Below are 26,215 nucleotides of genomic sequence, written 5' to 3'. Positions count from 1 at the left end.
CTTTCTATCACATTACCTGAAGAATACAGAGAGCACAACATCTGTAACCAGTGCCCCAGAACACAGACCATTGGATTAAATACATAACCTATCTGCTCTTCTGTGGAACATCACTAGAACATCCCTTCAACCTTTCCTGAAAATTGATAAAGAGGGGCAGTATTTGAAAATAGTGAATATGGCATTAAGTTGAACTGTTAAATATTTTAAGACAACCAGATATAAAACTGTTATAAATACTACCATTTCAGCAATATTAAAGATATACACTGGACAGCAAACTTACTATTTATAAATGGTAATTGGGAGTTAAAAAAGTATATTACATTAATCATATTTCCCCTTTCAGATACTCCTCAACCCTGTCTTCTAAAAATGCATTCCTCTACTAAACAGATAAACACTAATGTCCCTGTCAGAGAATAAAGGTAAGGACCAGGATAAAAAACAGTACCAAAACAAATGCTATCCATCACTTCAATATGTTTTTCATACCACAGGTTTTACTTACACCAGCAACAACCTATAAGTCACCAACACCTTAAAGCTGATGATCCACAAAAGCAAAACACAGAAGAAAATGCTTTTGAAACACAGGAGGAAAGGATCTATAAGCAAACACCCTCTTGCAAAGTAGCCCATAAAATGTTACACTCTGAGATCTACTACCCCTTCACATTGCCCATCTGGATTGAGTACATGTTTCTAGTCTTGCTGGAAATAGTATCAATACTGTTCAGAAGTAATAACAATTAAAAGAAGGAAATCATACCTTTCTAACAGCAAATGTGTTAAAGATTCTAAGTTGCCAAGACAGAAGACTCGAATTAACAACCTAAATGCTAGTGGTTATCTCTTCCTCAATTAGATGATCACCCAAATAGGGTGCAGATTATATTCTTTGTTTTTCTAGTAATACACTGAAGAACTTTAAGGAAACCATAAAATTACATACTCAATAAAAGCATTACTTCAGCTTGTCAGGTATGGCCATACATTCAGAGCAACTATGAGGCTCTCCTTGCCTTAGCCCAGCCAGGACCTGTTAGCTTTTTCCCATACACAAACTGGAATACATGAGCTAAACTAGGTCGCTGCCAGCAACCTCCAGGGGACTAAGTGACAACCACCCAATGCAAAGCTCTTGACAATGTAAGCCAGATTTTCACTCATTTTGTAACAACTTGCATGACCATGACACCTAGCAAAGCTGTGAAATCTAGTCTTACTGCAAGTAGTGTAACATATGACATCTCAAAACAAACAAACAAAAAAACCCCCTTACTCTGGGGATTAACTAATCATATGAAAACTTCATTTTAAGAAGTTTGGTAGCCCTCATAAGAAAGAAAAAGTTTGAAGATGTATACACAGGCTCTACCAGCTCAAAACTCAAAGTAAATAAAATAACTCTATGAAACATTTTAAAATCTTATTTTTGCAAGAAAAACTTTGTTAATACCAGATTAGAGTTTTGTTTTTTTTGTTTTTTTTTTTTTTAAGATAGCAAGCCTTACCATTGATTCTGGACAATACTCGGGTGCTCGTTGCAGTAAGTGCTTCAAACGGGAATCACTCTTAGAAGATAAAATCTTTTATAACAGAAACAGAACACATTTTAAAACATACAGAAAGATGTAACAATACATTTAATACTTTTTTCAATTTATTTCCTCCTTTTTAACTTCAATTTCAGTTCACTGCTATCTTCCCTTTGACAACTCTAGGTAACTGTTAACATGTAAAACCCGTAAAATTAAAATTTGCTTTTACACACCTATAATCAATCAAATATGTTGCACTTTTTTATGGAGAAGACAGGGATTTTTATTTTTTAGAAGTGAAGGAGAGTTTCAAAAACTTCATTCCAAAAGTTTCTATTGAACAGGCAGTGTAAAAAACAAAAAAACAAACAAACAACAAAAAAAAAACAAACAGGATTTCTGTCCCACCTACCAAAATATTATGCAACTTTAACTAATTAACTTTCTGCTACATATTAATTACCTGATCTTAGGCAACTAAACTCCTTCCAAAAAGCCAGAACAGTAACTGATGTGGAATAAAGATGAACAGAACCCAGATTAGGTAAAGAGGCTATCAAAACTGACAGGGGGAGTGAATACTACCTGCAGTAGAGCAAGATCAAGTTAAGGACCATCTAAGCGAACTGAATGTACACAAGTTCATGGGACTGGATGGGATGCAACTAAAGGTGCCGAGAAAGCCAGCCAATGTCATTGTAAGGCAGCTTGCTATCATTTTTGAAAGGTCATGGTGATTGGAGGCGATTCCTGACAATTGAAAAGAGACAAACATCATATCCACCTAGAAAGGCAAGAAGGATAATCTGGGGAGTTACAGGCCAGTTGGCCTACCCTCAGTCCCCAGGAAGATTATGGAGCACATCCTCCTGGAAGCCATGTCAGGGCACATGAAAGATAAAAAGGTGATTGGGAACAGCCAGCATGGGCAAATCAAGGGCATATTGTGGCTGACAACTTTCTATAATGGAAAGAATGGTTTAGTAAAAAAGTGGAGAGCAGTGAATGTTGTTTATCTTGACTTTAAGAAGGATTTTAACATGGTCTCTCATAGTATTTTTAGAGCAAAATCAGTGAAACATGGATTGGATTGGTGGGCGGGCTACAAGGTGGCTGACAAACTGGCTGGGCTCAAAGATTAGTGGTCAGCAGTTCAAAGTTCAAGCGTTGGCCACTTACACGTAGTATAATTTAGGAGTCAAACCGCTACTGTTGATGCCTTTATTAGGCACATGGACAATGGGACAGAAAAAGTCCTCAGCAAGTATACAGATGATCTAGAATTGGGAGCTGTGGCCAACGTGCTGGAGAGTAGAGCTGCTGCTCAGATGAGTCCCAACAGGCTGGAGCAATGGGCTGACAGAATGCTTGAAAAGTTCAAAGGCAAATGCAAAGTCTTGTACCTGGGATGGAATAACGCCACACAATAGTATAGGCTGGGTGCTAACTGGCTAGAAAGAAGCTTTTCAGAAAAGGACTAGGGTCCTGATGGATGACAAGCTGAACATGGGTCAGCAGCGCACCCATGCAGCAATGAAAGCTAACAGTATACTGGGCTTTATTAGCAATGGCATTGCCAGCAGTTTGAGGGAAGACCATTCCCTTTTATTTGACACTCATGAGGCCACATCTGTAATATCATGTCAGGTTTTGTGCCTCTTCAGTGCAATTAATGAACTGCAAGGAGTCCAGCAGAAAGCCACAAAAATATTTAGGATGCTGGAATCTCTGACATACCAAAAGGCTGAGGGACTGGGTTTCAGAAAAGAGAGCAAGAAAAGAAAAATTGCAGTAGTATTTGGGGTCTTCCAGGGTCACTGAATCATAAAATAATTCAGGTTGGAATGGATCTCAGAAGGCCATCTAGTCCAACCTCCTGCTCAGAGCAGGAGGTCAGACCATGTTGCTCAGGGTTTTATCCAGTCAGGTCTTGAAAATGTCTGAGAATGGAGACTGCACAACCTCTCCGTTCCACTGTTGTTCTTGTGGTGGAAAAAAAATCTCAGTATATCTGGTTGGAATTTTCTGGTTTCAATTTTTGTCTGATGCCTCTTGTCCTCCCACTATGCAGCACTGTGAAGACTCTGGCTCTGTCTTCTCAACAACCTTCCTGTAGGTATCAGAAGGCTGCTCTGAGGTCCCCGCTCTTCCACAGGCTGAACAAGCGCAGCTCCCTCAGCCTCTTCTCACAAGGCATATGCTCCAGCCCCCCAACCCTCTTGGCAGCCCTCTGCTGAACTTGCTCCAGCTTATCAGCATCTTCCCTATAATAAGGGTCCTAAGGTTGGATGCAGTATTCTAGCTGTGGTCTAACAAGTGCTAACTAAAGGGGCAGAATCACTTCTCTAGACCTACTGGCTATGCTCTGTTAATACAGCCCAGAATGCCTTCCTTGCTGCCAAGGCACACTGTTGGTTCAAGTTCAGCTTGCTGTTGGTGTACCCTCTACGTCCTTTTCAGCAGACCTGCTCACCAGTCCATCAATCCCCAACCTGTATTGTTGCAAGGGGTTCTTTCTTCCCAGGTGCAGGACTTCGCACTGAATTTCATAATGACCAGTTCCTGTTGGTTCATTCCTCTGTTCCTCCCTTCGTCCGGGTGGCAGCTCTGCCTTTGAGATTATCAGCTGTTCCTCCCAGTTTAGTGCCACCTGCAAGCTCAATGAAAGTGTGATCTGTTGTCTTCTCCAGGTCACTGATAAAGATGTGAAACAGGATAGGTCCCAGGATAGACCCCTGGTGTACTCCACTTTCTACTGGCCTGCAAGTGGACTGCAAACCATTAACTTCTATCCTCTAAGTCTGATCATCAAACCAACTTTTTATCCATCTAGTTGTCCATCTATCGAAACTGTAATATCCTAACATGGATACAAAAATATTGTGGGAGACAGGGTCAAAAACCTTGGTAAAGTCAAGGTAAATGACACCCACTGCTTCCCCCTCATCCAGAAATTCAGTCATTTTAATCAAAGGCAATCAGGTTGGTCAGGCATGATTTACCCTTCACATGCCCAGAAATGTGCTCCAAGAGGACTCTCTCCACGATTTCCCCAGGGACATAAGAGAAGCTGACTGGCCTGTAGTTCCCCAGATTTGGTCTTTTTTTAAAGATGGGTACAACATTTACTTGCCTCCAGTCACTGGGGACTTCCCCCAAGCTCCACAATCTTTCAAAGATGATCGAGAGTAGCCTTGCGAGGACATCAGCCAGCTCTCTCAGCACCCTCAGATGCAGTCTATGTGGTCCCATGAACTCGTATGGGTCAAGTCTTCTCAGCTGATCCCTGATTCAGTCCTCATCCATGGCTGGTAGTTCTCCTCCCTGAACCCTTTCTCTAGGAACGGAGGCCTGGGAGACCTTATTGATGAAGACCAAGGCAAAGAATACACTCAGTACCTCTGCCTTATCTGTGTTTGCTGATACTAAATCACTCACCCCATTCAGCAACTGTCCCACTTTTTCCTTGTTCAGCCTTCAACTACTGCTGTAGCAGGCAGAAGGTCTTCTTGTTGCCCTTGAAATCCTTTGCACGTCTCAATTCTGGCTGAGTTTTGGCTTTCCTAACATCACCCTTACACGACTGGGCAATGCTTATAAATTTCTCCTTTGTTACCTTTCCCTGCTTCTACCACCTGTATATTGCCTTTTTGCATTGAAGCACAGTCATGATTGCCCTGCTTAACTAAGCCAGCCTCTTGACACATCTACTGGCTTTCATGAGGATCGGGATGGACCATTCTTACACTTGGAGGAGGATCTGGATAGAGACCTCCGGAACAGTATAGAGATGAACGCTACCAGGAACTGTATCACTGTGAGCCTCCTCAGAAATACGCTTAGGTAAAAAGCCCATTAAAGAAAGACAGGCCCATTTGTTCCTTGCTGAAGTATGTGACAGACTTAAGCTATCACTAAATGAAGGAGATACTAAAACTAAGCTTGGAATAATACTCACTAAGACTATCAAAAAAATTAGATGTTTGAACCATAAGGTTAGTTGAAGAATGAACAAACAAATCTGTAATCCAGGTTTTCCTTTTTCAAAAGTCTCACTCAAAGTAGTTGAATTACTAGTTAACGGGATATCCTGGCCTTATTCAAGCCTTCTTAACTGGCATGATTGACAAGAACCCCACCTGGTCTCTTGTGCCCTTCACCCTACCTCCCAAGGACTGTAGTTGCCGTTCACCCACTCAAGGGCTCCTTCAGCAGTATCAGTGGTGCCCATGTAGATGAGTGGCCAAGGAGCAGTCTGAGAGCCAAACAAATCTGGCAATCTCATCAACATCCTAGATCTGAGCCCCTAAACAATAAGCCTCCTGAGACAGCAAGGAGCTGTCAGCAGACGAGTGCCTCCATCCTCTAGAGAAGGGACTATCTGACTACTATCAGCAGCTCTGATGGCACTGTTTGCAACCTGTGGATTAGGCCCAGATGGCTCCCCAGCGGAGCTTGCTCCTCTTCACCTGTTCCAGGGCCCTAGATCTATTTTGCAAGTGCACATCCAAAGACAAAAAAAGAGCCTTCTTCCTGTTGCCAGAAGTCACAAGCTTCCAGCCTCCACCTGCTTAAGCATAGCCCCTGGCCATCCTTCTTTCCATGCAACACAGGGTTCAGGCTGTTACCCCTGCAGGTCTCCATGAAGAGCCTATCTCCCATCCATGCTCTCAGAGGCAATGCTTCCTTCCTCAGCTCCTTCATCTAACAGTTCAGGAAGCTGACCAGAGCACAACTCCCTCAAATTATGTGCCACTGTCCCCAGACTCAAGGAGAGATACCAAGCATTCCCTGCAGCCCAAGACCTGAACAGCCCCATTTTTGCTCAAGGAATTCCTCTGGGTCAAGGCCTCCAACATGTCATGAGTGGTTGCCCTAGACAGCACCAGAGACTGTCTTGCTGCACATAACAGGTCCAGTCTCAGTCTCTCTCTACAAGAAACTGCTGTGTTAACTGCCAAATTCTTGTCCATGCACCCTACTTGCATGGCATTCCCTAGGCATTAAATAGAAATACTGGGCACAAGCCTGCTCTCTTTACTCCTCTGCCTGGCAGGCAACTTCTCACAATGTTCTATGGCTCAAACTAGCAAGTCCAGGAGGAAAGGGCTTTTTTAAAATTAATCTATCATGTCAGGCTGGTACAGCATGACACAGCAAGAAGCGCATGGCAAATATTTTAGACAAGGAGTTTGGAAAGATGAAAGAAAGGCAAATTATTCAGCCAAATCTTTCCCCTTAGTGTCACCCCCCACTTATGTGAAACTTTATTCTATAAATTTTATTTTTAAAACAATAGGGGAAGTATCAAATGATACATTCCAAGATGGATTAAAAGAGAGAACTTGGACTTAAAGCATTTGAAATTGTGCTGCATAAAATGGTGAAGCTACAGAACAAGAAAATTAGTAGAATAGCAGCAGATATCCACTTCATCCTGTTTGTTGGCCAATATCAAATGGGTCACTCATAAAAGGATACTGCCTGAACCAAGCTAAGACAGACAGCCACTTATGGAACAATTTGGGGACGCCTCTCTTCTTTAGATTTGTGGTGAGACGTCTCACTACAAAGATTCTGAATTATGCTCATTATCTGAGTAGAGAGGTACCATCCATATGAGGCAAGATCAGAATATCTTACAAAAAAAACCCCAAAAAACAAAAACACATAGAAAACTCTAGAAAGTAATGAGAATCAGTATAACCAAAATGGGATGAAATCTGACAGTAAAGCTCAATGCCTTTCATTAAGAACTAACAGGAGTTCATATGATAAATTGGGAACTACAAACCAATAGAACAGATAAAAGAGCTGGACAGATTATTCCAAACACCAACTCAATGCAACTACAATACCTGCAATTAAATTTGATTATATATTGGACTGTGTTCTCTCTTTCTTGTACATAAGTTTTAACACAGTTCTTAAGACTGGGTGGTACTTTTGTTTATACAAAAGTTTATGTACAATTTTGCTTACCTGTATTCAAAGAGAGAAATTTATGCTGGAAGGGCTGCAGGAAAAACTATAGGAACTGAGAGAATATCTTACGCAAGGGGACTAAAATACTTTTCCTTGTTTGGCTTAACAATCGGAAAGCCGAAGGGGAATTTGGTTGCACTCTATAACTACATCAGGGAGGGAAAAGAGGAATTTAAACTAAAAGATTTTGTTAGTGTAATCACAAATAAATATAAACTTAATCATAACCAGATTAAGTGCTTGAATAGCTCCAAAATATATAACAAGGGCAAGAAAAGGGAACAGGTATGATTCAAGGACACAATTCTAATATAAAAACTGTATGTCAGTAAAACATATATATACACATACATATTTGCATAAAGCTGGGCAACATATTACTCAAAGGTAAAAATCTAAACATACATTGTGGAAGAACATTTTCCAAGCTTGAATTTAGCACAAACTGTTCTTTGTATTACCTTATGAATAAAGCAAGTAAATAGATTTTTGAATAGTATTCATACACACATAGTCATTTATCCATAGCCCTGATCTTGCTACATCATTGTCTATAGGCATGATTTCAATGCTGAAGAATTTAAAATAAACTTACCTGTTCACAAACATCACGACACATTAAGTTGTCCTTTGCATGGTAACAACAAGACAAGCCTATGGAAAAGCAGGGGCGGGAGGAAATAGGTTTAAAAGACTTGAAGCACTTAACTATCACTTCCAAACAGAAGTGCCCAACTGATGGCCCCTTAGGACAACTTATCTAGTTCACAGCTCACTGTGAGAAATCTTGCTTCCAAGAAGGCAAAAAAGAACATGAGAAATCTTTGTTCTGAAGCTTACTCAGACCAGCTTGTCCAGTCTCACAGAATCACACCCAAACTTTCACTGCCACCTAAAGGAGACCTCAGTGGCCTTCCCTCTACTTGCAGCCACGTCTGCTATTTACCTTACGCTTCATTTGGCACCTGCCAAATCCCTTAATGAGGCAATTCAATTTATTAACCCAGGAAAAAACAAAAGTGAATAAAACTGTAAAAAAAACCAACATAGAAACTATGTGTCTTTGTGAGTTGAATTAGTTCACAGAAGAATCTGAGAAGTGGAAGAAGCAACTAGGTACAGCGGGAAAAGGAAATGGGAGCAGGAGCCCATTATACACAGTGGTGAACACAGTTGCAGATTGAACTCTGTCTTAAAAAGTTAGAACAGATCTGTAAACTACTGCACTAGCAACGGCTGATTAAGAGAAGTTTTGTCGATCTGGATGAAAGATATAGGACAAACAGAGATATGAACCCATCAACAGGAAAACAAGTGAGAACTGAAGCACTGAAAAGTTATGAAGCACTGGGGTTTAAAGTTGCATTTTTTAAAAGCATCATCTGTTGTGCTTTCTTCTCCCTACCACTCAAATAGTGTTTTCTTCACTCAGAGTTCAGTTTGGCCAATATAAAATGAATTGCACAACTGCTTGATATTCATTTTCATCCTCATTGCCCAGTGTTTGGAACTTTGTTTAACAAATGTCTTAGAGAGAAAGAAAGATTTCCTTCAAAGCTCCTTTTACGTCCAAGCACATCTTCACATACAACTTTCTATGCGAATACATAAATTAGAGTATGTAACCCTCCCCCCCAAACCCCCAAATTTTTAATGATTACATATTTCTGCTCAGCTATATCTGAATTAAATACCACACCAATACAACATAAAAGAAAAATCTGTACAATGATACCACATATATAAAGTAGTATTTCACAATACCTAGTTACCAGATCTAAATGGATTTTCACTGATTCCAACAAGAGACATTTTAGGGAAGAATTCCTCATAAATTCACAGCTTTTATCTGTTTCCCTCTGAAAGCTTATAGCTGTTGCAGAAAGGTAGCCAGTTAAAAAAAAAAATCTACCCCCAACAAAACAAAAATTCTCTAATATTAACTGACATGAAAATAACTTCAGAATATTTAAGCCTGAAAATTTTAAGGAACCAGAATAAGATAAAAAAGCGAAAAGGTTGTCCGAATCATAGCCAGTCACAATTTAAAATGGCTACTACAGGTTCAAGCTATATTTTTATGTGGAAACCTATAATTCCTGAAGAGGAGAAAGCAAAGTAGAGCTTGTAATTAGTGAATATTTTCATTAATAAATAGAAACAACAAAGCCAAATGCTTGTAATAAACAAAGATAGCAGTAAAATCCTGCTTACAACACAACAGAATGAAAGAATGAAATTGTAAAATTGACTTTGATGGTTTTGCCATCTTCCCACCATCACGGAAAAGGATAAACAGATGTCGCTGAAGGCTTCAGAAATCTTCTGATTTGAGGATGACCCATAGGACCTCGCAGATTTCCCTGCACTAAATTCAGCAAGCTGACTCATGCTAAGAACCAGCCTCATCATAAACAGGTTCCACCAAATTCAAAATTCAATAATTATTTCACTTAGTCGAATAGCTTTCTTATTCCCATTATAAAGCCAGACTATTAGAAATTTACAATGATAAAAGCCTCTACAAGTTTAATTACATACATCAGTACTATCTGAGTTCATGAATATCCTAGACAACTTTCACTTAAAACCTCCTTCACACAGATTATTTAATAATCTCTGGCCTACTGACCATTAGTTTCCAGTGGCTCTCAACCCTCCCATGATCAACTAACATACAAGGAGGATAATTCTCCTTCTCTATCACTTCCACTGCTGAATTTCAAGTCCTATCAATTATACTAGAGAGTGCCACAATGAGATAACAATATGTTAAACCTTGTGGTCATTCAATTTCTTTTATACAAAATCCTAATCAAGTGATGGTATCTTGAATTAGCAGGAAATTTAGATGGCCTATACTGAGCTTTAGTGCTAAAGTCATAAATGGAAGTTATTAGTAATATCCATCCCAAGCATGATTCTTGAATTTTCCCTCAATCAATCTCTTCTGAAATAACCTTATGACATCTCTGTCAGTCAGTTTCTTACCTCCTTATTTGCACTTTCTCTAGTTTTACTAACATTTTCCAGGTTTCATTTCACAACTTCACTCATGTCTAACTAATAAGAAATACTACACTTTCTTCTTTGACAAGATCTGCTATCTCAGCAGTATGAAATTAGGTTTATCAAGGAAAAGCTGGGCTAGACCATGTCATGTTTCATTCCAGTAGCTATTTACTGCCTTGTTCCTAAAAACGTTCCTCGACAGAATTCAGAACTGACATGCCCATAAATGATTGAGGATTGTAGATTTAAGTATTACTTAATGTAATTAAGTACTCACTGCATAATGTAAGCATTGCATATTTCACATTTTTCATTCATATGACAGTATTGGCAACGCGATCAATTTATTAAAAGTTATTTGCCACTGTCTACGTTTGTGATGTCTTCTAATTACTGTTTTTAGTACTGGCAGAAAGTTAACTGATATCCCAACTTTAATGTGGGAAACTATATTTTACCACCATACTTCTCTGTATTAAACATCTGGCCTTCACTTTTTTTTAATTCAATACTACTTTCCTTACTGAAAACTTGAGCAAAATTATTTTAAAACTGTTTTTTTATATACCTAACCTTTATTTACAACTCCATTTTCACGTAGGGCATAAAACTCCTTTTCTCTGGACATCTGGCAATTCTAATCTTAACCCTAAACTCCCTGGTCTCTAAAATAATGTTTTTGCTGAAGCCTTCCATACTTTGCACAGAGCTCCTTGACTCATAATAACCTTTCTGATATGCTTATCGACCTATCCACGTCTGGAGCCCTTCTTAAACTAAACAGGCTTTCCTGATTTATCAGAACAGTGATGGAAAACACGGACTGTTCTAACATTTCTGATCGTAATACAGAAGCCAGGTTTTTCCTTCCTGATCCATCTCAAACCACAGCCTTGAAAGTTTACCTACTCCCAGCACGACAGCAGAAGACCGAAGCCCTGGTCCCAAATCACGTAATCCCATGGGGTGAAAGAAGGGGCCTGTCCCTGCCGCACTGCCAGCAGGGGGTGGGGAAGGCGGGCCCCTCCCTGCATCCCACCTGGCACAAAAGCAAGCTGCTCAGCTGCGTGCATCCGCTCCGCTCCAGCCCGCTAGCTTTCGCGCAAGGGGTGCCGGCGGGAGCTTCCCAGAGGGGCAGGCGGACCCCGACGGTGCGGGGAGGCCGGGGACAGCGCGAAGGGGAACGACGCCGGGAAGGCGACCCGGCCCCTCTCTGACAGCTGCCCGCGGGCACCCGGGCAAGGCAGGGGAGCCCCCCGGCCTCACCTGCTGCGGCCCCACAGCTACTTGTCGCCCTGAGCCGCGGGGCAGGTGTGGGCGCAGCGGGTGGCGGCAGTGCCACCCCCCCCTCCCCGGGCGCTCGGGAACCCTCCCCGCGCTGCGGCGGGGCGGGAGGCACCGCGGCGCCGGACCGAGCTCTGTCCCCGCGGACGACGCCACTGCGCCCGCCTCACCGCGGGCTTCGGCACCCCACGGCCGGCCTCGCCCCTGCGCCATGTTGCCGAGCAGGGACCTGCAGAGCCGCCTCGCTTCCCCGCTCGTTACTCACCGGCCGCCCCGGGGAAGAGCAGCGCGGCCGCCACCAGGCAGGGCAAGGTCCAGGGCCACAGAGCGGCTGTTAACGTCATGGCCCGCTCACGAGCCCGCGGCACGCTGGCGCGCCAAGATCCCGCCTCGCGACTCCCCTCCTGCCCCGGGAGAGGCGGCGAGGCTCTGACGCCGGCAGCGTCCCCCTGCCCCCCCCCCCCCATCCCTATCCCAGCTCTGCGCCGCTCCTGCGCCCCCATTGGCTGCGGCTCCCGCGCCGAGCCCCGCCCCCTGCCCGGACGCCGCGGACATTCCAGAGAGCGAGCACCGCCCCTGCCCCGGGCGGCCGCGTCCGGCGCCGGCGGCCCCGCGCCGCTGCCCGCCACTGCCGCCCGCCCGGCCAGCGGCTTCCCGCTTCCACCCCGCCACGTGCAGAGAAGACAGCCAAAAGGAAGATGCTTTGCCACAAAGTGACAGGCTTCGAACCGGGAGGCTGTAAGGATGAGTGTTTTACTCGCCTGTTTTCCCTCGTCAGCGCAACGCCCCAACGCAGGCAGCCCTGCCTCTCCTCCGCTGGGGTGTCAGCGTCCTGCGCCAAAAGGGCCCAGCAGGGCCGGCGCAGCTCCGCTCAGGCAGCGGGGGCTGCCTGCCCTACGGGGAGAGCGGCTGCCGCGCGGAGCGCAGCGGGCCGTGCCGCTGCATTGTATTGGTATTGCATGGTACCGCCTAGGTACCACGGCCACACAGGGGCGCCCCGGCCGGGGCAGCAGCTCCTATCTCCTGGCAGGCACAGGTGCGAGAAGAAGGAGAAACCAAAGCAATCTTTCGAAGCATACACGAATTTAACAGGGGGCTGACGGAGCACGCCTGTAGAAGCAGCAGCAGTGATGGGCATTCTAGCGAGAAAAGCGAAATACATTTGCTCCTATAAGCACGGGAACCTCTGGGGTTGGGTTTCCCATGGGTCTGGGTGCTGTCACACACCGGGCAGCAGGAGTGACTGCTTCCTCCTCTTCTTCACAGGAAATGCTTGCAATGCCTGTTAGTCACTGATCTTCCTATCATTTTTATGCACTTGAAATCTTTTAGACCATAAATAGAATTAATTGAGAACAGCATTATTTTTTCCAAGCTGGGACCATCTATCCAACTGAACTGATCAGAAGATTTCCAAAATGTTATAGGCTGATAGCTCTTGACTGGCAGGAGAAGGTAGAGTAAGGCTTAAGTTAGGTTAGAGGTAGTGACAGGAAGAAAGAGTCTGCTCAGGAGAAGGGCTTTGGAGCAGTAAGGGGGCCTGGGAATGACAGGAGAGTGAGAACAGGTTGAGCACAGGCTAAGGAAAGAAATAATATTTAGGAGAGACTCTTTTGAAGGAGGCAGAGACCTCTATTGAATTATTTCTGTATAAAATATATGAATTATTAATATAGTTCCACCTATTATTTTTTAATTATTGATTGTAAGCCTATTGTATAACCACATAATGTTATTTTCTACTTGAAATGATCTCACATATCCAGTGACCATGGGGGAGAAATGAATTAAACAGCACAAAACATAGGTTACCTATTAGGGGATGATATTTAAAACTGGAGGAACATCCCATTTACAGCTAATCCGGTAAGTAAAGTGATTAAGATGTTGTCATTGCTGAAGTTTGTTGATTCATAATCTGCTTTAACTCCTTGCTCTTTGTGAAGCTACCAAAAGCACTCAGGTAAGTGTTAACACAAACCCATTGGGCAACTGAGAATGGCTCATGTCTAGTTTTAAGGACAGAGATACAGAAGCTGTCTCAGCTAGTCTGAGGAGTTAACCTTCTCACTACCTATGCAACAACTCCATGCAACTCAGTAATGGATATTACAGACTTCAGTTTTAGAAAAGAACCTGAAATGCTCTATTGACTGCTACTATTTCTGCTCTTCTTAGAGCCCTTTAGTTCATCAGTGTTTTATGTCTGCACTGTGGTCTCTTGTACAGTTCAGCTATGGGAAGTTTCTATCCATGGCAGCATGAAAGAAATTTAACCAGTGAAGATTCACTGCACAGTGTAGACATATTCTAATTACAAAAAGACTTTGTAACTTAAGAAAACTCTACACAGCAGGGCCTTGAGTAATTTTTTTTTCCTGTAAAAACAAATGATCTCATTTTTTAAGAATTCAGGAGAACTTAAATTTAAGTCATCCAACGACTTCAAAACAAATTTAAATTACTGCTTATTTCACAGCTAGTAATTGTTTTGCCTTAATAAGTCTGGTCATTTAAAAGTGAATATGCCAGCTTCTGACAGTTCCAGACTTCTTGGATAAACAGCTTAACATCTCATTATCAGACTCTCCGGCCATAGTGAAACAGTAAACATCTTAAAAAAACCAGAAAATTCAGTGTCCCACATATTGCTTGTATCCTTTTTCCAGCCTATCATCCCATTAAACTCCTTCCTCCAAAGACAGTCTGTCAAGCCACCAGGCTATTAATGACTCCATAGGTCTTCTACAGTCTGGAGAATCTGTAGGGAGTCAGTGTAGTAAGCCATTAATTCTAGTATCGTATCACAAAAGGTCCGGAAAACAAAATGAAACAAAACAAAACACAAGGCAACACAGAAAACACTCCAATCACCAGTACAGAGCAACTAAATCATGCTGCTTCTTTGTGGAGCAAAGCTGTAAGAGATGACAGTACAATTAATTGTATTTTAATTTGAAGTCAAACAAGTTAAGAATGCTGTTAAAATATTCAGAATGTAGCTTTACTGCTGCTGGATAGATGGTACTTGCAGAACTTTAATTGTGAATTCAAGAAACCGAAAAGTAGACAAAATAATCTGACTGTAAAAAAATGTTCAGGTCAGAGGACAGAAATGCTTTTTATCTTTAAATAATAGGGCTTACATATAAAGTTAAATAGCTGTCTTCTCCCCCCCCTCCCCCCAAAACATAACTCTGTGGTGACTTTTTCTAATTCTGCATCTGCCTGGTATCTCATCAGAATCACAATTTTTCTTTGGACTACTAGGTGGAAGCAGATCCAAAAGCAAAATTGGCCAAATGGCCAAATTTTAGGGCTGATTTAATTTCACTGAAAATACAAGGGGACCTGAACCAATTAGTTACAATTTTTCACCCACTTCTTATGCTAAATGGTTTGATTTTGTTTCATTTCAGATGAAGGTGAATATCAGGAGCAGGTAATGTGGTTTTTGTAGTCTGTTTCCCCCAAATGTTATGCAAGTGTGAAGTATTATCAACGTAGTAAGTAACTATTACACAAGCAAAGAGGCAGAGAAAAGATGGTAGTATATTGGGCAATTTAAAGTCTCTGGATTTTCACTCCAGGTCACAACCTCAGCTCCAGAAGAAATAAGTGAGACCACTGGAATTATTTCGTTTGTTTTAAGGAAGCAATAATGAATTTTGAAATAATATCAGCTTTTAAAATTTCGCATTCAGTAGTAACAGTACAAGTACTTCTTAATTCAGTGGTTCTAAAAAAAGTTCAAAGATTTTTTTTTTTTTTGAGTTTGTATGTTAAACCTGCAGGCTACTGTTTTCCAGTTACACTATGCATACAGACCTTCCAAAAACCAAACAAGCAAACAAGCAAAAAAAAAAAAAAAAAAAGCAAAACAGAAGCCATTTGAAATTAATTCTTACTCCATGTTTAACAATGAGAAATGGATTTTTTGTTTTTGAATTAATTAAATGTCTCAGTGTAAAGCAGTTTGCTATAAATACCCTGACAGCATATTTTTAAAACTTGGTGATAGGACAGAAACCCTTCTGCAAATGTACCTTGAACCAAAAATGTTTTTGCTGCTCCTGTCAAATGCTACGGAAAAAGGAATATTGTACTCTGTAGGCTGTATTTTGTGTTGCTTAGAATACGATAAAATGTTTGTAGTCTGTTCATTCAGCTATGTCTTTTTTTGTAGTAGCTTGAATACTTAACTCATCGTATTTTGTTATGATTAGCATTCAAACCTGCTTCCTTATCTTAAAAATTACTGAAACATTAATTAGTGTTAATTTATCTAATTTGTATATTAACTGAGTAAGTATATAGTAAGTCAGTGCCAAAGTTCTAGCACACGTGCACATGTTGAGTAGTTAGCCTGAGGCTTGCTGTTTTCTTTGCTGGGACTAGGTAGACCTATACTACTACCTCAGATATGTCTATGTGCAAACTGCCACGGTAGATCCAGTTGCGGGACCAGCATATCCAAAGGATGTCTGTAACAAGCTCCTAGCTAGCTAGTGAGCATGTTGCCTGTTTCTTCAGCCTGAGAAAGACAGATTGCCGCAATGAAGACTCTTTCAAAGAAGTTTTATTCTTAAACATAAAGGTCAGGCAAACCTTAGCTACTTTATTCTTTTCCCCTTTAGATGCCAGGCAGCATTAATAGTTGACTTCCCAAATAATGTACAAGAAAGATTAATTTATTTTCAAATTACTGGAAACCAAAAAAGGTGTTTCCTTCACAGCAATTATATTAAAATGTAAAACACACACAAAAGTAAGGTTTGGTACCTGGTATCACATGCATCAGAAGCAGTGTGCGGCTACACTGATAATGTTATATATAAGCAACGTAGCTACAAAATTAAGGGCAACAAAGATGTAAATTAATACTAAATAAAACATCTACCGTTAATCTTAAGCAAGTTAAATGTGTGGCACATATTAAGAGCTCACAGAATTTCTCTTTAGGCAAAGAATTAATGGTGCATACATGGAGTATATCCCTGGAAGGATGGTCAAAGTGATTAAACAGATGTACGACGTAAATTACAATTCACCATGAAGGGAGTAAATAAGTAAGAAAGATTCTTTCATCATCAGTGAACATAAGGTAAGAAACTATTCTAAAGTTTTGAAAATGAACTCAAAATAGATCTCATGTTCATTGAAGGAGGCATCTTGAAAGGTGTCATCAAAAAATCTGGCTCTGTTTTATGTTGCCTAACTTTTCTCTATAGAGCAAATGACTTGAAACTAGAGTCATATGAAAGTCTAAATTTTAAAATCCTGAAATCAGTTATGGAATTAGAGACCTACCTGCTTCTCTACAAATAAGAATGCTGAGTGAAGGAAAACACATTTCTTTCTAACAGAGTATATGAAATGGGTACTTCAAAAACAGACTGTGAACTGATGGAAACATCAAGACCATTCATTCTCTTTAACATATAAAAACTGCATCAGTAAAGTCTGATTACTAAGTCCATCTATGTTAGAAAAGATGATACTAAACACAATGTCTAAAATAAATATATGTCATGAAGATATATTTACATTTATGCTGTTTGGTCAGATGCTTTCTACACTCTATACTTCTGCTCTCTATACTCCCTTTGTACTCTATACTCTCTGTACTCTTCATACTTTGTACTTTCTAAAATAGAGTTATGAATTAATGTAACTATATCAATTCACTACCTTCATGACTACCTCTATGTAAGTCAGGGTTGCCTGCAAGAATATGGAGTACCTTCATGTAGAAAACTTCTCTAATGGGATGGAAAATCATTTCAATTTGATTTCTGGAACAATACTGGGGGCTTGATATTAGAAAAAAAAGTCCCCCCCCCCCCCCAATTTCAGAAATTGGACATGAGGGAAACTACACTGGCAGACTAATGATTTTGAGGGCTAGAAAACTGACCCCTTTAAAATGTGAGGAAAAAATACATATTTTAAACTCAAGTATCTGAATATAAACTCTGGTACTCCTGTACTATAGTAGAGAGGGGCAATGCTCATGTAAGTAGAAATGCTATCTCCTTTCTGGCCTTGACTCACTGTCCAAGAGGACAAATAACAGTATTTAGTAAGTGATTACACATCTATGTCTTTGGCTGTACATAAAATGGATATTCACTTTTCTTTTGGGCTTAGACAGGCAGTCTACCCAGTAACTTGTCCTGGATCCTCATTCTCCCCAGCTGCCTCCTAACAGAGACACACATGCAAACTGGCCTCTCCATCAATCCCCCAATATGCTACAGTCCCTCTGGCAGCTGGCCTGACCCTCTGGTCTCACCAGCAGCCAACCCAGGCTGGTCTCTCACTCTCAGAGAGGCACATATACCCAGCTCCTAAGCCACTTGACCTACTGGCCAGATTGCTAGCAATCACAAGCCAGGCTATTACACACTGCCATACATTCCCTTACTCTGTCCAGGGGCTGGCACCACAGGAACGCGGGCCCCCATGACCTGTAGTCCCCACTCCAGTTGCTGGCACTTGATTTCACTCTTCCAGTCACTTCAGTTGTTGACGCCACAGATGTACAGGCCTCTGTGACCCATGGCCAGACTCCAGTTGCTGGCACAGAGACCTCTATACACACAGAACAGACAGCCCCTTGCCCAGAAAAACGCTTAGAAATGGAGTTGCATGAGAAGACAGAACAGACACTTGTTCCTCCCCAAACCACCTTGATCCCTTCCTCTTCCTGCCTTTGTTTCTTCCCCTAAACATCCCGTAAGTCTTGTGCAATCCCCAAATGTTCTTCCACTGCATCCCATCATGTGTGCCCTACCCCTGTAGGCAGTAACTTCCCCTCAGGCTGTCAGGTGAGGCGAAGAGCCTCTCCAGCTCACTCGGCAGCAGGGTTTCACACCCGGGCCTTGGCCCACGACTCTCCTGGGACAGCTCGGCGCAGGGCTGTTCTTTCTCTGACTGGGTTATTGGGCTTCCCCTAACTGACACTGTGACTCTGAGCTCCTTCCTGTTTGTGGAGATGACCTTTATATCACCTAACCTAACACTGAACCAAATAATCTAATTACTTTTAGGTCTCTTACTGTAACATCTGCAAATCACGGTTAATCAGGATATATAACCAGCTGGGTGTCTCTGGATCATTGTAACAACCAGCTTGAGAACCTCTCCTTTGAAAAAAACACCTGAAGGATTTTACAATTAAACTAGGAAATGTAAATTGGAAAAAAAAGAAATCAATGTGCCTATATGTTACTTAAATTAGAATAAAAATTAAAAAAAAAAAGAATAATGGAAGTGAAACAGTCTGGAAAAAAAAGGAAAAAAACAGTGAATGGCAAGATAAAACAGCTGAGAACAGATCAAAGGTTTAGAGCTAGTAACTGTTGCTGGATTTTACATTCTTTTCCCTCCCTCTTAGATTCTTTGAATTTTTCTGCAGGAGCATGTTATCATTTATGTATCCCTGTAAAACACGCTGCTTATTCTGAGTACCTGACACACTAGCAAAACGTGCCATTCTAAACAACAATGTGCAATTTTAAAAGTACCATTTCTGCAAAACGCTGAACAACTCCATCTCGATCCCTAGAAAGCTGGTGTGCAACATAAACAGAACAAACTCATTCTTTCTAGGAAACACTGAGGGCATGTTTCCAAATGTAATGCAGCAAAGGAAGCAGTATTCTGACATACTGATTTTCTGGCTGGCTAAGTTAATATTTGGGTTTTTTTTTTCTTTATTGTTGCTACAGAAGAGAGTTTGTATTAGAAATACAATTTTAATATTGCTAAAATATTTAATTAAATAAAAAATAAAATAAAATGTGTTAAAACATTGTCAAGGGATCCCTAATTCTATTTACATGCCTAGAAAAACTCCATTTTAACACTGCTCCCCCTTTTTAAACTCACCATTACTGACTGTTCTTGTTATTTCCCATAAAGTAAGACCAAATCCCTATATGTCAACATGTTTATAGGCATCAAAGCAATCAACCAAAATAGATTCATTAAGTAGTCCTGGTGTCAGGTATTGTTTTGTGCCAACTTTGGGATTATTTCTGACATCTAACTGGCTGTTTGTCTGGGAATTCACTACTGCAAGGCCTAAAATTAACACACAAAATACTTTAAAGTAAAAGTTTGATTCATACAGATTTGAAGTTAGCATTGTCACATAAAATTAATCAGTATTACCTACTTAATATCAAACCAAATATGTAGAAAAGCTGGAGTGCTACAGTTGTGCAGAAATGCTCTAACAGGAGATTATTAAATCTATGCTAATTAATCCTTGATATTACTGAAGCTGCTAGCTAGCTGACTATATCTCTCAATCATAAAGGCTAGAAAAGGGTGAAAACTGATCAGAATATTTCCTTCAAATTAGTTGAAGGTGATTAGCTCGTTACAGGAGTTTAAAAAAACAGCTGATGTAATGTTGGAACTCTAATATTATTTTGACAACTTGTGAAGGATTGAGAGTGTACAAAAAGATTTGGAAAGATCAAATGCAGTGCTTCTTTTTAAAAAGGGACAAAGGAAAGAACTAAGAAATTATATACCAGTCAACTTTGCTTAGATTCTTTGGGGGGGGGGGGGTGGAGAGAGAAGGAATAAATCGTCCAAGACATTATTTTTTAGCACTGCCAAGACAAGCAACAGTCAACATGCATTTTGTCAAGAACAAGTTGTGTTAAACATATCTTATTTCCTTCCACAACAGCTGAAGCAAGGAAAATTCAGGTTAGATGTCAAGAAAAGCTTTCCGAAGACAAGGCTAGTGAAGCAATGAAATGTATTGTCTAAAGAAGTTGTAGAATATCTGTCAGTGGAGACTTTCAGAAATAGTATAGAAAAAAATATTTGTCAAAACATAGGTATAGCTTATCTAACTTGGAGAAGTATGAAAGGTTTGATGATTTCTTGGAATCTTTCAGCCCTTTTTTTCTATGATTCTTTAAATAGACCTCAATACAGCGAGAAATGAACAGAACTTCCAGTTAACAAAGTAAATATTATTGTAAAAGAATTTTGTCTTTAAAGGGCAGATCTGAATGCACTGATAAACAAACCTGAAATAGATGAAAGCAATCTTTTTCTGGCTGAAGCTTTGTAACTGACCTCCTACAAATGTTTTGTTCTTAACTCTGTAATGGAAACATGTCAAAGGAAGCTATTGAAATTTTTCAGCCTGTCTGAGAATTAGGAAAAAAGTTACATATTCAACTTAGGAATAAGATCTAATCACCAAAAAAGACAGTAACAAACAAATCATTTCATCTCTAGAAAGCATTATCTTCTTGCAAATGTTTTCTAAATATCAAAACTCATTCCCTGAACTGAGAACCTGCCAAACTTCATCTCTTTCCAGCACAAAGTTCAAACTCGTTGCATTGTTCTCTTCATTCAAAATGTGCACATTTTCTGTGCATCACGTTCCTATATTTTAAGACATAGTGTGAGCAAACTGGGCTTATTTATCATTGGAGGTACAGCATCAAATACTTCAAAGGAGGAGATGGAACTTCTCCTGCAATTATATAATAAAAATGAATATATAAAACCTTAATTTTCTATTTGCTATTGTGAAATGGATTACTAGATCCTATCAAGTCAACTTAAGTTTTGTAAAAAGCTCAGTCAAATCCCAGTCAATGGAAGTTCCCATGCCTGTTTTTTGCCTTCAGTGCAAGCACTTTATATGAACAGTATACTGCACTACTGTATTCAGTCAGCTGTGACAGCAATCTACTATCACTACTCTCTCTTTAATAAAGAGGGAATATGTAATGAATATTTGAAAAAAGCTAATAAAAACAAGCTGTTCTAGTAACAAAAAAACAAAGGAATTATAGATATTACCAAAGAAGCAAGAAACAACCCTGTAGAATTAATTCATCCCAGGAACATTAGCTCTGCATACCTTCCTTTCTCTATAGCTACTGCAAATGCCTGCTTGAGTATATGACTGAAACAGTAATCTCAGCAAAATCTGTGCTTTGAATATATTTATGGAACTATTTTCCTCAGAAGAACATACAAAATAGGCCTATTTTAAAAATACACTGTGCAGAGAGTACATGGCTAGGTTATATGAATCTACATCTATAAAGACATAACAGAATTACTCCATTTTGCACACTTAAAATAGCTGTGTAATAGTTTGTACTTTTGTTTCACCATTATCTGGAATATTATGAAATTAAATAGTAAGTCAAGTGCCAAACATCAGGAAGGTTTAGAAAAAAACCATTATGAATAAAGAAGGGAATTTGGATTAAGAACCTTTCCTAAAAATATTTATAACTTACTGAGAAATTATCCTTGCTATGTTTCTGCCTTGCTTCTAGATCAATGATTTTAGAGTCACCTGAACTATCAGCACTGGTACCTAACATACGTAACAACCTTTTGTGAAGCACAATGCAACCAAACAGCCATTACATATTTTTGTCACGGTCCTTCTATCCCATCTAGCATTTTCTCTGTACAAGTGAATAAATCCTGAACCATAAGGTATCAATCACAAGGTATTAACATTAATAGAATAAAAAAACAAAAAGCAAAGAACCAAAAACATAATCCTTTTTTCTTTACAAACCATCTTTTTGTGCCAATGACTATGAATTCTCAGTAAGAATTGTATTCTGTTAAAAAGAGGTTAATTCCACTTACAGTGTCTTATTCTAATGACTATTTTTATGTCTCACCAACTCATTAAATAAAATTGTTTTTGATTAGGATTTAAGTACATGAATAAGCTATGAAAACAATCATTTTAGACAGATTTACAATTGACACTTTTCTTCAGTTCCATTAACATATATGGGAGCCTAAATGTTTGCTACTTTGATTTGAAAAAATAAAATTAAAGGGCTCTGTGTCATATAGTTCATGTTCTTTTCCAACCTCTTTTTAATAAAACAAACAAAACCAGAGAGATAATCATCTGCAAAACTACAGGCTGGTAAGAAAAAAAAAAGTTCCAATGACATAATTCAGACACTTCAAAGTTCTCTATAAAAATTTCAAGCACATTATAAATTTGAACAATTAAAATACTGGAAAACTCCTTTTGTTTTCAAAAGATAATATTTCCCTAAAATGAAATGATTAAGATTTTTCATATATTTATTTCTAAAATGAGGAAGTAAGTCTTTTTTTACTTGGAAATAATCATACCCACTATGTTCTTACGTTGAAAATGTAGAGTATAAGTTTTAGTTTCTCTAAACCATGATTTTTCATCATGTGATGAAAAGATTTTCACAGCAACATTCTCTCCTTGGCACTGACCTCTCCAGACTTCTTCATAATGACTTTTTCCTAAAAAAATTGATATTGAATTGCTGAATAATGTTATATTATATACATTTCTTTTCAGAGCTGAAAAGATTTTAAATAGATGTATATTAAAGACAAGACTTTCCTTGTTAGCAGTTGTTTGCTTCTTAGCATTCATAGTATGATTAAAGATGGAGATAGTTTCAGGATTTTTAAGAAGCATTGTGAGTATGCTGGAGCTATTATAGTAGATCATATAGCTGTAACCTGGCAATAGGTTTTTATAAGCAAGTTCACCCCCTTTTAATGATCGCTCTTTAATGACTAAAGCAAAAGTGTTCAGTTTTAGAGAAGAATAAAGATAGCAATACATCTTTAACTGAGAGTAGAAGTCTACTATCTCAAATCTTTGTTCTTCAACAGAGAAGTATCATTGAAGAAAGGTAGGGCTGACAACTGCTCTTTCTCGTTCCTTCTCTTCCAAGGGCGCTCATCTTTCTAAAAATCTTTAAATCCCTTGCAGCAGAACCGTAACTAGTTGAGGGTCCAGCAAACATATTCTTATTCTCATAGCTCCAAAGGGAGCCACAAGAGGAGTTGAGTGGTTCCCTAACCAGACTCACAAAAATGACAAAGGGCATACAGTATTTGTTCATTGGGTGCAGCATTCTTTAAAGATAAGTGGAAAGCAATCACCCAGACTAGCTATGCTCCACACCTCAATCAACTAATTACAACTTAATCACTCAATGAATTGCAACTTTAGTAATCCCCTCTGGTATATCTGCAATGATACTCTATTAAAAACTAGAAGATGAGTTAAGAAATGGAGATAGTTTCTAATATCTAATTACAATTTTACTTCACCTATGGTAAAGATGCACAGAATATGCAAGGCAGGAGAATAATAAAGTTGCTTCTGCAATATAATTTTATGATTATTGTCTTTAAATGTGAAATACCATGGTTGTTTTGGTACCATACATAGGGAGATCATTAAAGAAAAAAAAAAAAGGCAGCTGAATAACTATCAAATCTGAACTTCCTTCCAATGAAGAAAACTCATATCAAGTTAACTGATATTCATATTAAGTTACCATTCATTCCTAAAGAAAGATATTAACTCTTGACCCACCTACACATTCTACTAGCATTATTTGATGAGCTACTATTCTTTGCACTAAAAATGGTAATCTTGAGTCACTTCCTGAGGTACAAGAATGATCAAACAAATCCTAAATGTAAGGGAGATTTTTTTTTTCTGTTAAAAGAAAGATATCATTGAAATAAAGCAGATTTTAAAAACATTTCAGTTTTTGACTGGCATCAGTCAAAACTGACCAAAAGAAAAAAGGTATGTGGATGACTATATCTTCTTTTTACGTTTTCTAAATCAACTAGATTTTGCAATGACTATTAAATATAATTTTTATGCAATAAACAATTTAATTTACTGCATGTGTGCTGTTTCCAACATTTGAAGCAGGCCATCCAGCATGCCATGTTCAGTATCACGTGCACATAACCAATGCATTTGAGTTTGACCAATCCTGTAATGGGCCTTAAACCACAAAAGACAGACTTAGCAGCACTACAATAGCACTTACAACAAAGATAAGAAATGTAACTGTACTGGATTGTATTGCTTCTGATGCTGGAAAAAAAGAAAGCATATGAGCAGTTTGCATATCTGATTTTACTTTATCTAACTAATTTTCTCCAAGGCCACAGAGGTATTACAATTTGTAGAAACTTCAGAACTTACCTCAAAGTAATTAATTGCCTCTGTTTGATTAATTTCACTTCTGCTTGAAGTCGCCACAGGAAAAAAAAAAAAAAAAAAAAAAAAAGCCAGACATCATTACAGAACAGCCTATCTTGTTCCTTCCAGGGACCAAATGATCTCTACCTAGGCGGTTGACAAGCCCATGCCTTTGAAACTAAGGAACCAGGAAAAACAAAAGAGAGACAACAACTACTTGTCTGAACACTGCAGTCAAAGAAAACATAAATTGTTCTTATTTTTCCCTAAATACATTGACAGAAAAGAAGTGCTCAGGTATTGCAATGAGAAGAATAAAGGCATTGAAAAACAAAAGAAGTCAAAAGTTTTTTGGCCACAACCTGATTTCTTGATCAGTTAAGTGAGTCTTCTTTATCTATACACACTTTTTTTGGAATGTATTAGCAAATAAGACAACATACACAAATGTGGGAAACGCCCAACTTCAAGCCTGTATAGTGCAGGAAAGAAAGAGACTCAGACTAATAAAAATAATTTGCAAGAACTGAATGCCTATGATCCCCTACAAAGAATAGTTCTGTATCTTTACAGACAGGATTTTTTGGCAAGGAAGTGTCCCATTTTGATTTAAGTAGTATCACATAGTTGCCACAAAAACAAAATCCAAACACTAAAAAAAACTTCAACTGCCTGAAAGCAATACATTATATTGGAACCATGTAAAAATGCTTGACAAATAATCAAGTTAGATTAGTAGTTATAAAACAAACAAATGAAAAGTAATTTCATATTATTTCTATTAATATAATAATTACAATAAATGGTAAGTAATATAATTAATATTAATCAATCTGTTTATTATACAAGTTAACCAGACTAACAGAAATTAAAACATTCATACCTTGGGGGAAGTAATGACTTTGCACAGATGTTCTAGCTACAGAGGTTTCCTCAACAACATTCCACAACGTGATTTATTGAGGTACAATTTCTTATGTCACTTCATGTTCTAGAACAACAAAACATCTTTTCTGGAAAATATATGCCTTGTCACTCAGGATCAATGATGCAAAACATTGCTGAATCAAGCAACAATTCTGCAAATTGCATGAATTCCTCTCACGAATTCAAGTGGCATAGATTTAATGGCTCCACCAGTGGGAAAAAACAACGCATACCTTGGTCTCATAAGCCAAAATATCTACCCATATACTAGCAGACACTTGACAGACTGCTCAATTACAAATAGGTATTATCTTACATATTCTACTAAAACTTAGTTCTTACTAGCACTATAAAATAAAAAATGAATTAAAACATTACAGAAATTTCCTTGTCTCAGCTTTTCCTTGTTCTTTCCCGCTCTCTTTTTGTGCAC

At 39.2% G+C, this 26,215-nt stretch overlaps 1 protein-coding gene and 1 long non-coding RNA gene across 3 annotated transcripts in view; one reads left to right on the top strand and one right to left on the bottom strand.

Annotated features, from left to right (window-relative positions):
* The window catches only part of RECK (reversion inducing cysteine rich protein with kazal motifs), a 75,321-nt gene extending 63,068 nt beyond the window's left edge, over window positions 1-12,253 (bottom strand). Inside the window, exons 1-3 of the mRNA XM_067291072.1 lie at window positions 12,091-12,253; window positions 8,125-8,183; window positions 1,518-1,592 (exon numbers count right to left, since the gene is read on the bottom strand). Of these exons, the coding sequence (XP_067147173.1) occupies window positions 1,518-1,592; window positions 8,125-8,183; window positions 12,091-12,169 (213 nt within the window). The 5' untranslated portion in view covers window positions 12,170-12,253. The remainder of the gene's footprint in view (window positions 1-1,517; window positions 1,593-8,124; window positions 8,184-12,090) is intronic.
* Window positions 12,254-12,414: 161 nt separating this feature from the next.
* LOC106491023 (uncharacterized) lies at window positions 12,415-25,231 on the top strand. 2 transcript variants are annotated; one of them, XR_010883395.1, is made up of 4 exons: window positions 12,415-12,563; window positions 13,592-13,691; window positions 16,788-16,929; window positions 24,985-25,231. It is a non-coding gene; the product is annotated as an uncharacterized lncRNA (long non-coding RNA). The 2 variants fall into 2 exon arrangements; XR_010883394.1 differs by having other exon boundaries at window positions 16,224-16,929.
* Window positions 25,232-26,215: the final 984 nt, after the last annotated feature.

This window comes from Apteryx mantelli, chromosome 2, assembly GCF_036417845.1.
Source record: "Apteryx mantelli isolate bAptMan1 chromosome 2, bAptMan1.hap1, whole genome shotgun sequence".
Classification (NCBI taxonomy): domain Eukaryota; kingdom Metazoa; phylum Chordata; class Aves; order Apterygiformes; family Apterygidae; genus Apteryx; species Apteryx mantelli.
This window is presented reverse-complemented; position numbering and strand designations above follow the sequence as displayed.